The sequence below is a fragment of the Cyprinodon tularosa genome, unplaced genomic scaffold (assembly GCF_016077235.1).
Source record: "Cyprinodon tularosa strain WSP-4 unplaced genomic scaffold, ASM1607723v1 ctg877, whole genome shotgun sequence".
NCBI lineage: Eukaryota > Metazoa > Chordata > Actinopteri > Cyprinodontiformes > Cyprinodontidae > Cyprinodon > Cyprinodon tularosa.
In genome coordinates, this window is record NW_024039648.1 from 504139 (window position 1) to 520000 (window position 15862).

At 40.4% G+C, this 15862-nt stretch overlaps 1 protein-coding gene across 1 annotated transcript; it reads right to left on the reverse strand.

Annotated features, from left to right (window-relative positions):
* On the reverse strand, positions 1-2586 carry LOC119775553. Its single transcript, XM_038273569.1, has 2 exons — positions 2439-2586; positions 1-683 (listed from the first exon to the last, which is right to left on the reverse strand). Exons 1-2 carry the CDS (start codon positions 2485-2487, stop codon positions 115-117), a joined length of 618 nt encoding a protein of 205 aa, XP_038129497.1. The 5' UTR covers positions 2488-2586; the 3' UTR covers positions 1-114.
* Positions 2587-15862: the final 13276 nt, after the last annotated feature.

Sequence of the window (15862 nt, forward strand, 5' to 3'; positions counted from 1 at the left end):
AAATCTAGCAGCGGGGTAAAGAAAAGCCACGGTGCAAGACGCTACCTAAGGCATCCCTAGACCTGCCAGATATGAAAACAAACAATAAATTATATCTAGGTGAAATTCGTCCTCCTAAACATCCCTGTCACGACAAGGCCTCTTCGCAGGGAGCTCCTCTTCATGGTCTTCCTCTCTTCTTCTCCTCCTGGAGACGCGGTCTTCTGGGCACTCCAGGGACTCCTCTGCCTCCTCGTGGTTCCATGGAAGGCTGAAGTCGGAGGGAATCCTCTGGGTGAACTGAAGATGTTGGGGAAGGTGGCCATCGTCTTCATCATGATCTTCTTCCTCAGAGGTTGTGGTGTCAGGAGACTCACCAAAAACTGCCCTAAAATTATCATCATAAGTATCTAACTCCTCCTCATCCTCCTCCTCCACTATTACGTCTACCTCCTGCCTCCGCACCAAGTCCATGCCTACGATCTCTCCCTCCTCGTTACACTCCAGCACCAACGCTTCTATGTCTACCTGCTCCTCATCATACTCTAACTCCACCACTATTTCTCTGAATTCTACCTCCTCATTACCATCCTCACTGAGAACGGGGTACGCTACTGTCATAGTAAACAGATTTAAATTACCCTCATCCTCTATCCAGAGCTGGGGCTCCGGGTCAGGATCAACTGGAAGCGCCGCGTCAGGAACTGTGAGGAAAAAAATAATTAGACCAGGAACATTAATTAAGGTACATTAAATGAAAAGAAATAAATGCTTTATTTTAGGTTGCTGGATGTGCCTGTGTTAGTTTGTCAGGTTTAAGTAGATTTAATCTATAAGAACATCAATCTGTGAGCTAAAATAACTCAATAAAAAAACATAAACAATGCTAGTGGTTTGGTTAGTGTAAAGATATAAAATACTATTTTAAAAGATCACATACACGTAAAAATACATTAAGACAAACATTTATATACGAGACAAATGTGTAGATGATTGTGTTCTCCTGTCTCTGCATCAGCCTGAGGACCATTTTTCTAACGTCACACTGAGGACTGATTGTTGTAAAGGGGAAAATTTTGCTGCTCCTCACCAGCTATCCTTTAAATCACAAGACTACCATGAAATTTGAAGTTTATTTTAAACCTAAATGTTTATTTCACTGTTAAATAGGGCTAAGAATTTTATTTTCAGAAAGTTATCAGTACAAAAAAATAATTAGCTCTAAAATGGTTCATTTATTTAGTTTATTTCTATCACGTCCCTTGCAATTAAACTGTGCTCCCACTAGGGGGCACACACCCCCACTTTGGAAATTAAGACATTAAGATTAGTTCAGATTAAAGGACATTTTAAACTGTCAGTAAAAGCTGTTTTCATTAAACACACACAACCAAATTAGAAATAGTTTTGGTCTATTAGAAAGATTTCCTTATTTCTAAAAAAAAAAGTTTAATTGGCTGATTTGGTAACATAATCATCAATCGTTGAATTATCCTAATTAACAGAAATAAAGGCTTGATAACATCAAGCTTTAAATTCCAGATCTATAATTTCTCAGCTTATCAGGATTTTAAAATCAACCTTTTTTTAACACCTTTGACCTTCCATTAAAGTTTCAAGTATATGCCATCTTAATAAGTCCTAAAGTTATTTTATGCATTCTACTAAGGTTTCCATGGAGACCAATATGTTTACCACTGCATGTTTTAAAAAAGACCTTCCTTTTCAAGTTCAAATATATTTAGAAAAATCCGTTTGATCCTATAATATTTTTTTTGTATTTTTTCAACCATTTCCACATTAAATTCATCATAGATTATTCTCTCAAACCAAACTTTGTCTTTGTTTTACATCATTGCATCTCTGTTATCATTCCTCCCATATCCAACCAATGAAAAGTAATCAAATATAATAATACGCCTTAAAAAAAAACATATTTTTTAAACACTGGTTATAAAACATATCATTTCCTAAACACATTTACTAAACTAAACAACTTGAGAATCTTCATCTCTTTTTTTTCATTTAAAATGCAGTGAAATTCCAAAATAATCAAAAATAATCTTTTTCTTTTATTAAATAGGAAACTAAGCAGTTTGGCTTGATTATATATTATGTTAAATGTCCTTCTAATGTCTTTTTATATTTATTTAATGTATTTTCAACAACATTTCCATACAGAGCAAACTTATTTTCAGGGCATTTTTTAAAAATAATACACCTAGCTCCATTTCACATAAAATTAAACAAAGGTGTTTTTCTGAAACACAAATGTTTTTTTAAATGATTAAATCGCTGTTAACATTTCTGACAAAGGCAGTAAAAAACACATTTAATCTCTGAGATGTCATGGATGCTAGATGCTAAGCTAGCTGTCACTACTTCATGAAAAAACATTAAAATAATAATTTTTCAATTAAATTTTTTTTAAATTAACATAGTAAAGGAGTGAAATAAACCTTCCAGATGATCGTCCCACAAGTTGTTGTCCTCTGGTTGCCTGCACATCTTTAACAGGTTAGCGAATCACAGACTGCAGCAGTTCAAGCTTCCAGGTCCAGGTTAGAAAGGATCCGTTAAAAATGGCTGCCGCTTTTACAGCTGCTCGGTTTCCATGGCAGCGGGTGAGCGTGCGCATGCGCGCGTACGTGAGAGTCAATGGAAAAACTTGCTAATTGCAGGTAATTAGCGACAAAAAAGCAGGTTTTTTGTGCAATGACATAGTTTCATTCAGTGAAAGCTGCTTTTAAAGCTACAGTGTGTAATAATTACAGGGATATACAGTCAGAAACGTAATATATTATACATAACTATGTTATTTATCATCATCTACGAGCTCAGCCTCTTAACCTTAATATTTGCGTTGCCTTAGAATTCATTATTTATAATTACATAGGAGCGGGTCTCGCAGCCATGGAGGCAGACATCTTTGCGCTACGGCAGCGCAGAGCCAACAAACTAGCGATTGCGAGATCGCCCATTACGCTCGAAAGTAACTACGGCAAGTTGAGAGAGATGAACTGAGACGGTACTGAACAATAGATGGCAGTATTAAAATTATCTATGTAAACAAACCTCATCACTTGAGAAGGTAGGTGATGCGGACGTCATGGAAGACATTTTGTCCCGTAACGCTCGCCGTACTGTTGGGGGGGAGAAGCGGTGGGGGGGAGATAATCATGTTGCTGCGGTCTGCAGTCTGACCGCTAGATGTCGCCGAAAATTACACACTGTAGCTTTAATGAGGCAAAGGAGCGAGTTCTAAAGCTCGCTGGCCGCTTTCTAAGCTTTTCTACTTGAAATATTATGCAATAAATTTTATTTTAGAAAGAAATTTCAATCCGAATGACAGAGGTGTTTCTTTCCCTATCGCCATTCTGCTTTGCTTCCATACACACCCATTCAGACCTTTGGAGTAAAATAATCTCCACTGCATATGTCCAGTGGTGGACGAAGTACTCAACAGTAGTACTTGAGTAAAGTATTTATACTCATTGTCTGATCTTACTTTACTACAATTAAAAGTTACTCAGTCAAGTTGAAATATTACATTTTCAAAATATTTAAGTGAGGATTCAATAAGTATTAGTATTCAAAAATACAGGCAAAATGTTGTAATATCAGTATTTTTCTATGTAATTTTCAGTCTTTTTAAAGAACTTTGTACTTTTCAGAAACCACCGGATGTATTGATGCGTAGAACCTCCTGCTACCAATTCTACACCACTTGTAAAGAACTTCAGCATAAAAACGGCACAAAAAATAAAGACAGCTATCTTGATTATTATTTATTATTCAAAAACAAACCAAAAAGAAAACAGGAGAGCCTTGATTCTCCTCAAACTGTAAAGGTTTAATGTTTAATCTATTACCACGAAGAAACTACAACTCTGATTTGAGAACTTACTAAAATAACTTAATAAAATGAATAAACTATCGATAATATCTGTTTTCTCACATTTGGGGAATGTCAGGCTAATCTCTGAACCAGTGGTGTCCAAATTCAGTCCTAAAGGAAGCTATTTGGATTGTTAAAATTGCATTTCAAGAAAGAAAAACAGCAACAATGGACTGAAAAGCTAAACTGAGCCGAAAGGAAGAAGTAATGAGCAGCCCCAAAAAAAAATACTCAAGTAAAATAAGTAATTAAAAAACTTTCTTAAGTACATCAATCAAGTAAATGTACTTAGTTCCTTTCCACCCATGGTTATAACATAATGTGGATTAATTCAGTAATTCATTAGAACTAGGGCTGCGACTAACGATTATTTTTCGATTAATCGATGAATCGGACAAAAAATATTTTTTATATTAACCTCTTTATTCCAAAATAAACATTTTAGACAGAACAAACAAGCACACATGTACAGGTTGCTCATTAACTGTACTGGTGCAATATGAAAAATAAATGTTTGTTAAAACTACGCAAACTTACATGAGAAATGTAGCTGTACATCCACAAAATATAGGCTACTTTGTTTCATAAAGCGCAAAAAAAGACATTTTTGTTTTTAAAGCCCCTAAGGGGTTCAAACAATAGGCCCCCCCCATTTCAACAAATTAGTTTTTTTAGACTAGAAGAGTTCTGCCTTTTAAGACAGGAAAGTATAGCAGTTAAAGTTAGCCCTGTGATTCAAATTATAAATTGTATTTGGAATAAAAATGAGAGAACTAGGGGTGCTAAAAAACACATCCTCCAAAGACAGATATTTACATGGGAATGTGGCAGATAATTAATTGACATATTACTGATCTTGCTGGATTTTATTCTGCTTTACTTCCATAAATTGCAGGATCTTCTTTACTTTATCTTTGCCAGAAGATTTAAACTTTAAAAGCCTTGCCCTCATAATTTGCAAGTTAATTTATTTATAAAGTAAATCTAAACGCTGCTTAAACAAATGTAAATGAAATTAAAAGTAAAATAAGTAGCCAACCTTATCCCTGTCTGTAACCTACTAACACGGTAAGGAAAGCATCAGATGAGCTACCTGAGAAACTAACGTTACGTTTCCCCACTTTAAAACCAAACAAACATGGTGGTTCCGCGCCATGTTCATTTGTTTTGACAAAAGTTGCATGTTACGACTTTTTTCGCTTTACAATGCGCAGGCTGTTTTAATTAGTGTGATCAATTTGCGCCGTCAATCCCGGTGCATGCGCGCTTCATTTGCAGTCTGGACGCTGAGGGTAAACCTGCGGCTCTGACTGCAGCGCTGAGAGGGACTCCTGCAGGAGAACAGGGTTGGGATGGGGGAGGCGCCCCACGGCAGAGTAGGAACGATACATGCTTTCACGTAAGAGTCTCCAAAAGCCGCCAGTGACACCGTAAAAAGTCGCCAGTTTTGTCGCTAGTCGCTTTTTTGAAAAATACACTATATTGCCAAAAGTATTTGCTCACCTGCCTTGACTCACATATGAGCTTAAGTGACATCCCGTTCCTAATCCATAGGGTTCAATATGACGTCGGTCCACCCTTTGCAGCTAGAACAGCTTCAACTCTTCTGGGAAGGCTGTCCACAAGGTTTAGGAGTGTGTTTATGGGAATTTTTGACCATTCTTCCAGAAGCGCATTTGTGAGGTCGCACACTGATGTTGGACGAGAAGGCCTGGCTCTCAGTCTCCGCTCTAATTCATCCCAAAGGTGTTCTATCGGGTTGAGGTCAGGACTCTGTGCAGGCCAGTCAAGTTCATCCACACCAGACTCTGTCATCCATGTCTTTATGGACCTTGCTTTGTGCACTGGTGCACAGTCATGTTGGAAGAGGAAGGGGCCAGCTCCAAACTGTTCCCACAAAGTTGGGAGCATGGAATTGTCCAAAATGTCTTGGTATGCTGAAGCATTCAGAGTTCCTTTCACTGGAACTAAGGGGCCAAGCCCAGCTCCTGAAAAACAACCTCACACCATAATCCCCCCTCCACCAAACTTTACACTTGGCACAATGCAGTCAGACAAGTACCGTTCTCCTGGCAACCGCCAAACCCAGACCCGTCCATCAGATTGCCAGATGGAGAAGCGCGATTCGTCACTCCAGAGAACGCGTCTCCACTGCTCTAGAGTCCAGTGGCGGCGTGCTTTACACCACCGCATCCGACGCTTTGCATTGCACTTGGTGATGTATGGCTTGGATGCAGCTGCTCGACCATGGAAACCCATTCCATGAAGCTCTCTGCGCACTGTTCTTGAGCTAATCTGAAGGCCACATGAAGTTTGGAGGTCTGTAGTGATTGACTGCAGAAAGTTGGCGACCTCTTCGCACTATGCGCGTCAGCATCCGCTGACCCCGCTCCGTCAGTTTACGTGGCCTACCACTTCGTGGCTGAGTTGCTGTCGTTCCCAAACACTTCCATTTTCTTATAATACAGCTGACAGTTGACTGTGGAATATTTAGGAGCGAGGAAATTTCACGACTGGATTTGTTGCACAGGTGGCATCCTATCACAGTTCCACGCTGGAATTCACTGAGCTCCTGAGAGCGACCCATTCTTTCACAAATGTTTGTAAAAACAGTCTGCATGCCTAGGTGCTTGAATTTATACACCTGTGGCCATGGAAGTGATTGGAACACCTGATTCCAATAATTTGGATGGGTGAGCAAATACTTTTGGCAATATAGTGTAGTTGCTGGAGGGGTCTGAAAAGTCGCTGAGTTGGCAACACTGCACCTGCAGCGCTGACTCGCTCTGCCACATTTTTTTTCTTCCCCCGTTTCAGTCAAGTGGATGTGATGATGATGGCGGCGGATGACGCATTAATCGCGTGACACAACTAATCGATGATGAAATTCGTTGCCAACGCTTTTAAAAGTCGATTTTTATCGATTTTATCGATTCATTGTTGCAGACCTAATTAGAACCGCTGCATATAAAGCATTAGGGCTGAAGCTCTGCTTCAGTGGGTTCTGCAGCATCGTGTATTGATGGTCTTTTCTCTGACTCAGTCACATGTTGACTCGCTCTTCAACACAGAGACTCTGGATTTTATTTCAAGACTAAAGCCGTGGAAATGTTATCTTCTTTTTTGATGTGAAATGTGATCATTCAAACAACGTAACCCAATGATAGTTTTGTAGAACTGCTAACGCTGTCACTCACTGTTCATTACTGATTTTTAATGTGACTTGAGATGCATGAATCAATTTGATGAAACAATTATCCTAAATTAACAATTAAATATATTTACTGCAGAGAAGAGCATAAAGGCTCCTCTTCCCTCCATAAAAGACATTTCATCCCAGCTCTGCGTGTCCCGAGCCCGTAATCTCATCAATGACCCCGCCCCCCCGTCTCCGTCTCCCGATACGCTCTCGCCTGTGTCCGACCTTTCAGACATTTCAACATCTTTTTCTGAATCCCACATTGTAGCATGGCATAGACAATTCACGTTAGCAGTTTGAAGAACACCTGCTTGCTTCTGAGGGTTTCCTTTAGCTAACCAATGAGTGTTTGCAGGGCCGGCCTGTGGCTTAGGCAGTATAGGCAAATGCTAAGGGCGCAAACCACCAGGGGGCGCCCTGCCAGTATCTATACCTTAAAGGAATAGTACACCCAAAACATGATTAGCCTTCATTTTCTACTCACCCCCATGCTGAACAACACTCTGGAGTACTTTTTTGATATCTCAAATGCATCTGGAGATCTGGGAGGCTTCTTGCTGTCTGCTGACATTCAAATAATGGAGGTCTATGGCGCCCGAGACAGAAAGGTCCATAAAAGTCCACAAAAAACGTTTCAATATTCCTCCATACTGCTCGTCCAATGTATTCCAAGTGTCCTGAGTGGGTAGCACCAAGAATTTACTCGAAACGAAGTCATTTAGAATGTTTTTAGAGCATAGACAGTAGTGTATAGGATTTCCTGAAAGCCCGCACATGCGCGCTCACGACGCTACGGAAGCCGGCAGACCAAACCAGATGAAAGTGCGCATTCAGCTCGGCAAAGAACTCATGCTCTTCCTCAACACTGAAGTCCTCAGACATTTTTCTTTCGTTGTTTCTTTCTTTGCACAGGTAAACAGCACATTTCTTCTTCTACGCTTGCATTATTGGCAGAGCAGACGCTGAATGCGCACTTTCATCTGGTTTGGTCTGCCGGCTTCCGTAGCGTCGTGAACGCGCAGGCGCGCGCTTTCAGGAAATCCTATACACTACTGTTTATGCTCTAAAAACATTCTAAATGACTTCGTTTCGAGTAAATTCTGGACGCTACCCACTCAGGACACTTGGAATACATTGGACGAGCAGTATGGAGGAATATTGACACGTTTTTTTGTGGACTTTTATGGACCTTTCTGCCTCGGGCGCCATAGACCTCCATTATTTGAATGTCAGCAGACAGCAAGAAGCCTCCCAGATCTCCAGATGCATTTGAGATATCAAAAAAGTACTCCAGGGTGTTGTTCAGCATGGGGGTGAGTAGAAAATGAAGGCTAATCATGTTTTGGGTGTACTAAGCCTTTAATAAAAAAAAAAAAAAAAGGTTTTCGGTCTATGTTGCATCTAAAATCTCCCCATGTCAAAGCATCCTAAACTACGGAAGAGGAATAGGGCCACTGGAAAAAAAAAAGTTAACTGATTTTTAAATTTTATTTCAGTTTAGTGTGGAAAGAAAGTCAGAATTCTGACTTTAATCTCAAAATTCTGACCTCTGGTATGACGTTCTCTGTAAAATCTGGCATGTTAGTAAACTGATCACCCGCCATGCAGCTTGACGTCGCTGTCGACTTGCTGAGGAAAACCAGAGATTCCCTCACCAGTTACCAAAACACTGGATTTTCTGATGCACAGACAATAGCAAAGGAGATGTGTGAAGACATGAATGTGGAGGCTAAAAAAAAACTCACTTTGGCTCTGAGTGTCCAGATGAACCCATTCAAGATGCACTACAAAAAATGGAAACCACATTTTTAATGTAGTCATGGATGCTGCCATTTCTTCACTTGATGAGAGATTTCAGAATCTTGGAGAAGTGAATAACATGTTTGGTGTGCTCCTTGATTTCCCCAGCTTAGAAAGAAAAAGAGCTGCTGCAGAAGTGTCAAACCTTGAGTGCTGCTCTGACCCAGGACAGCCATCAACGAACATGACAAACTTGGAACTTTTAGCCTTCCTGCATGAGAAGAAACTAGCAGAAATTTCCCCCAACATGTGGGTTGCTCTAAGAATCTCTGCCATTCTTCCTGTTACGGAGGCTGCTGCTGAAAGAAGCTTCTCCAAGCTTAAACTGATTAAAACTGACCTGAGATCTACTGTGATGCAAGAACGTCTCAGCTTTCATCAAAGCATTAATCATGTGGTCTGAAATCAGCTGTCAGATGATGATGTTGTAGATGACTTTGCTTCAAGAAAATCCAGGAGAGTAAAGCTGTAGTCATGTGAGAGTATACAGTTTTTGAAGTAATTCAAGTTAAGGGAGACTAAAAACACCACTAGAACTATCATGTTATGTTTTTCTTTTATTTAAATCATTTTATTTTTTGTGCCCACTCACTACTTTGCACAGTGCAATATTTATATTGCATTTAAATTATTATCACTTGTTTACAATTTTTTGGGGGTATTTAAATGTAATCCTTTATATAAGCCATTTATATTGCATTTCATATGTTCATTTTTTTGCTTCTTTGAATGTGACTATTGTTTTATGTAAATAAAAAATGTCCAAGACAAAGCTTTTTAGTTTCCTGTGAGTATATTTACACAAGCAGACATGCAAGTACTGTACAGTGATGCAAGGGGGCGCCACCTAAAATCTTGCCCATGGCACCAAATTGTTTAGGGCCGGGCCTGGGTCAGATTTTGGCCGTGCAAATTAGTTTTTGGTAAACAATAACCTTTGCGTAGAAAGGGGAGAACGCAAGTTTCAAGCCCTGTTTTGTGCGTATAGAAGCTTTATAAATGAGACCCTAAACCCTAAATATCTCTCTAAATTATTGAATTGATTTTGAATTCTGCTTCATTCTATCTCTATTCTCCCACTCTGCAGAATCTGTTAGTTCAATCTCTAACGTTCTGCTCTCTCTGCTTTTTCTCATAGTAGCTTCATCTGGTCTGTTCCTGTTTGGCTGTGACTCCATCCTGGAGAGAAATATCAGCTGTGCTGCTGCCATCAACACCTTTGTTTCTAGATGTTGGAGCTTGGCCTGTTTTCCAGTGTAGTCCTGTGTCTCTGACTGTGACTAACTGGATGTGCTCTCTTCATCCTCTGACATGGGAGCTGGCTCGGAGCTCGTCTGCCTGGCTGTGTGTTTCCTGGACGGGGCCGCCTGTGGAGCTGGTTGACAGTTGCCTTTTGTATCTATGCTTCTTTTTCTATGTCTGCTTCTGTCTCCTTGAACCCCAGTGGGCCTCAGCAGATGGCCGCTCACACTGAGCCTGGTTCTGCTGGAGGTTTCTTCCTGTTCAAAGGGAGTTTTTCCTCTCCACTGTCGCTACAAGCATGCTTAGTGTGAGGGATTGCTGAAGAGTCAATGAGTCGATGCAATCAGCTGGTTTTCCTTAGATAGAAAACTTTGAATCAATTTGACTGGATGAGATGAGATGTGTTGTGAATTTGGCGCTATATAAATAAACTGAACTGATCATCATCATCCTCCATGGTTGTTGTTTTTCTTGCTGTTTTTCTTGCTGCTTCTGCGTAGCAAGATGCAGAATAATGAATTTATTGAGTATTAATGGAATTCAGGTTGGATAGTTTTAGGTACAGGTAATGATCCATTAATTATTCTTTACTGACCAGACTTTTCCTTTAATTTTCTGCACATTTATGTATTTTCAGGGTGTTTGCACCTCTCTGCACCTGTAAAATGTTCCAACAGAGATGGTGTGATTAACTGTCACATCACCACAGGGAGGAACTAGAAAGATGTTCAGTTAAATGATGAACATTTAGACACACTGGCGAGGAAAATCAAAGTCCGAAAATCTCCAAGTAACACCCCCTCTCCATCATTTCTATCAAACATATTAGTTCAGACAGTAATGACCACCTGATGGATGCTTAGTCCAGAAGTGTTGAGAGATCTGTCTGTTTTACAGATTTAGATTTTCATCCGTCTCCGTCAGGGTAGAGATAGTGACCTGTGAGATGGAGGATAAAATGAAGATAGATGAAACAACTAAGAGATCAGTGGATGAGAAAATGTCTCATCGCAGAGATACTAACAGTCTGTCCAGAACTCATCATGTTGAAGTTCAGCTCAGTGACTGATTATTTCTGTCTGCATAGCTCCCATGCAAAGGAAGGGCCATGCCTGAGGAGTCTACTCCATCACTTTCTTCCTGGACAAACCACATAACGTCCGCCGAGAGTGAAAGAAAAATGACTGCAGGGAAGCGGCAGACATCGGGCCCCAGTCTGTGCAGCGCTGGGTTCACCCTCAGGGCTGAGCTGACAGCGAGGAGACTGACATGCCTTTAGATATCCTGCTATGACATATCAGCTGCTGTTGTTATATGGAGGAGGATCACCGATGAGATGCCGGCAGTTTGTACCATGCTAACACAGAGAGCTGGGCGACACATTTTTAACCTTCATTCACTATGAATTTGTTTCATCATCACCAGGTTTTAGGAAAAAGATCATTTGATAATTATGATCCAGTGTATGAGCAGAATTTATTAGGGAGAATCTGGAAAACAGATTGACCAACAATCTGGGGATGTTTAGAGCAACTTGTTCATTTAAGCATCGTTTCAGCAGGCAAAGTCTTAAAGAGTGTTCATCACTTCATGATTCAGATCCCACAGAAGTATGTGACCCAAACAAAGAAAAAATATTTTTCAAATATTTGGAGGAAAAGAAGAACAGACAAAATGATAGGAAATAAACCAAAACAAAACCTTCTGCTCAGAAACCAGTCATCAAAAACGTTGACGAGATAAAAACGGAGGTGATCTGAGGAGGTCTGAGGAGAGATCGTCCCTCTATGTTCACCATATGAAAGGAAATAGTCTGTTATGGTTTATTTTATCCTTCTGATTGGCTGGATAAGATGTTAAAGATTGGAGGGGAGAACCAGATGGTTGGAGGTGACCCGTCCAAATGTTCATGAGCAAAAAGGAGACTAGGAGAATCCATACAGAAAAAAGAAGAACACACAAACTTACTGTTAAATGACAGGCAAACACAGCTAAAATAAAATAGAAATAAGTCATTTTTTCCTTTAAATAAATGTTTTTTGCTTGGTTTGGAGCAGATAAGAAAGTCTGCCAATAGAAAGAGATGATTTACATTCATTTTATTCATTTTTCATTCATTGCTGACACAAAAAAGAACTGAAATTCTGCAATAACTCATCAACTTCTTTCATCCAGTTGTTGTAGATATTGATGCTTTAGGCAGGAAGGATCTCCTGTAGAGGTATGTTTACAGAGGATCTGGAGAAACCTCTGACTGAAGACGCTATGTTGATGTTTATCAGTGTGATGAAGAGGACGGTCACTGTTTTCCAGAATGTTCTACACTTAATGAAGAATCCTCCTCTATGAAATCATCTCCAGAGTTTCTAGAGGAGTTCCTAGAACAGAGCCGACCTTCTTTATCAGCTTCTTTCAGCCATTAGCTCTGATGCTGTTACCTCAGCAGAAGATGGAGGAAGAGATCAACCTCTCCACAGCAGACTGATAGTCATGATCTTAGTGCTGATGACTGGTTTGATTACTCATTTTATTCACCTGCCTAGCTCCGCCCAGTTTCTGTGTCACAAACGTTCTTCTTTGTGATCCAAACACCTCAAACTTCCATCCACAACACCAATGTCTGTGTTCTTTTTCCCATCTTAATCTTTTTCTTTTATTAACCAGTCTCAGATATGGCTTTTTCTTTGCCTCTCTGCCCTGAAGCCCAGAATCCCGCAGCCGCCTCTTCACTGTAGATGTTGACTCTGGAGTTTTGCGGGTTCTATTTAATGAAGATGCCAGTTGGGGACCTGTGAGGCGTCTGTTTCTCAAACTAGAGACTCTAATGTACTTATCTTCTTGCTCAGTTGTGCAACGCGGCCTCCCACTTCTTTTTCTACTCTGGTTAGAGCCTGTTTGTGCTGTCCTCTGAAGGGAGTAGTACACACCGTTGTAGGAAATCATCAATTTCTTAGCAATTTCTCTCATGGAATAGCCTTCACTTCTAAGAACAAGAATAGACTGTGGAGTTTCAGATGAAAGTTCTCTTTTTCTGGCCATTTTAGCGTTTAATTGACCCCACAAATGTGATGCTCCAGAAACTCAATCTGCTCAAAGGAAGGTCCGTTTTGTAGCTTCTGTAACGAAGCTAAACTGTTTTCAGATGTGTGAACATGATTGGACAAGGGTTTTCTAATCATCAATTAGCCTTCTGAGCCAATGAGCAAACACATTGTACCATTAGAACACTGGAGTGATAGTTGCTGGAAATGGGCCTTTATACACCTATGTAGATATTGCACCAAAAAACAGACATTTGCAGCTAGAATAGTCATTTACCACATTAGCAATGTATAGAGCAGACATGGGAAATGTGGAGTCAACAAGTCATCTCCATGTCATGTATTTAATCTTCCCAGCCATTTAACCAGGTGAGTCCAATCTGCACAGGTTAATTCACGGTGAAGATTGGACTCACCTGCTTCAGTGGCTGGGTAGAACAAATACATGACATGGAGATGACTTGTTGACTCCACATTGCCCATGTCTGGTATAGAGTGTATTTCTTTAAAGTTAAGACTAGTTTAAAATTATCTTCATTGAAAAGTACAGTGCTTTTCCTTCAAAAATAAGGACATTTCAATGTGACCCCATACTTTTGAATGGTAGTGTGTATCCTTTCCTGCCACCTCCTTCGGTTTCCTTTCAGCCAGCTCCAAAGATAGTGACCTGAGAACCTCATATTTTCTCTAGGTGGCAAGGTGGACCACTCTTCTTAATTTTTCCGTGAATTACTGTTTTCCCCTCCATCCAGATGCTTCCAGTCATCATTGCCAGATTATTGGAATTCTTGGTGATAGCGTACCTAAGTTTTGTTCTGATTGCCTGATCCTGCCTGTGGACCTCTGAGACTGCCTGTTCCTGTTCTGATCTGTTTGCGTGAGCTGTCTTCTAACTCCTGCTGGATTCTGCCCGTTTACAGAACCTGGAACTGCTTCCTGACACCAACCTGGATGTCTATTCCGTACCTTGTTGGATCTCTGATCTTCTGGGTTGGACACCTGTGAACCTCTCTGACACCAGCTTTGGCTTCAACCTCTGGATTGTCCTGCTTTCCTTCGTCCGCTTGGATCTGATCTCCTGCCAGTTCAATGTTTTAGTATCTGGGACTCTCTGGGCAGGTTTTGCTGCGTCGTGTCGGCAGCCGTCCTGCTGGAATCCACCTCTTCCTGTGGGCACAGACTGAACTTTAAGACCAGAGGTTACTGCCTTAGATGCCCTTGTTTTTCACTGCAGATCCGTCGTTTTTAAATAAACGTTTTCTGAAATATCTGTCTGTCTGAATACTGGGTCCTCTCTTCTCGGCCTTGGCACTGATAGAAGATCTACAGATTTACATTTAATATTTTGAAAAGAACAACTCAGTCTTATTTCAAGTGCATGATATCTAATTATCTTACTTTTACAGTAAAAACACTCGTTTAATATTATTTTCCTGTTTAAATTAAGGGCAAATTCAAAATATTGTTTTGTGTTTAAATTTGTTTTTGCAGTATATAGAATAATGTAGCATCCAAGCATCAAGTTGTGGTCTGGCCAAGAGCCCAGCTTTGGAAACCACTGGGCTACAGGCTTTGGATAGTTTATGAAAGCGCCTGAATAAAACTGACTGATCAAAAACATCACTGTTAGTTTTCCAGTTGGGTTTCTTTGCAGTTACGTTCAGCCGTACCAACCGGCCTTATTGGGCTATAAAAACAAGCGGAGATTGTTCCCATTTAGAAGAAATGGTTGACCACAGACGCCGTGCCTGATAAGGATTGGGTTTTATTCTCAGTCTCATTAAATGACAGAGAGAGAAAACAGCCAACAGGGTGATTTATAGGACAGCACTGGCCCTGAAAATGAGGGAATCCTGAAGCAAATAAATCCAAAATGTTCCATTAGCTTCAAAAACAGTCAGTCTATTAAATGTCTTTAATCACTCCCCTTACTCAGTCATTTAAATTACAGGAACTATTTGTTTCCTCAGTTGGATCTTTACACCTAATGTCTATTTTTAGGCGAGCTTTCTGCACCAAAGTCAAAGATATATTTTTTGCTAACAAGTGTTTATAAATTTGACAAACATTTACATTATTAACCTAATTTCTAGCTTGGAGCTGAAAATCAAGGAGAGAGCAGGAGGCGGGGTTACCAATCTACTCGCTCTGGAGAGCAGAGTTCGCTGCTTTTAGATGTTGTCTCCAAAGTCTCCAGTAGCAGAAAAAAGTCTCTAGATTTGGCGCTAGGAGCTTTTTAGAAATCAAAGTGCTAGAGGGGTCTGAAAAGTGGCTAAATATAGCGACTAAAGCGCTAAGTTGGCAACACTGCTCTTTGCATGGTTTGTTTTCAAATGGTTTGCTGCTGTCTGTTTGGACCTTTCTGAACATGTGCAGCAAATGGACTGATCCAATATGGTGGACACTGAAGGGGGGGGCAGAGACACACTTAATATTATCAGAGTTCTGATGGCATTTTAGCCAAAGGATTTTGATTAAAAAACACGATTGATTTTATGGATGGATGGATGGATGGATGATGGATGATGGATGGATGGATGGATGGATGGTGGATGGATGATGGATGGATGGATGGATGAATGGATGGATGGATGGATGGTGGATGGATGATGGATGGATGGATGATGGATGATGGATGGATGGATGGATAGATGGATGATGGATGGATGGATGGATAGATGGATGGTGGATGGATGATGGATG

Excerpts from the sequence above, each read along its gene's own strand:
- LOC119775553 (XM_038273569.1), bottom strand. The coding sequence starts at position 2,487 with ATGTGCAGGCAACCAGAGGACAACAACTTGTGGGACGATCATCTGGAA. Across the intron at positions 684-2,438 it reads GTGGGACGATCATCTGGAAG|TTCCTGACGCGGCGCTTCCA; the intron begins GTTTATTTCACT and ends TTTTCCTCACAG.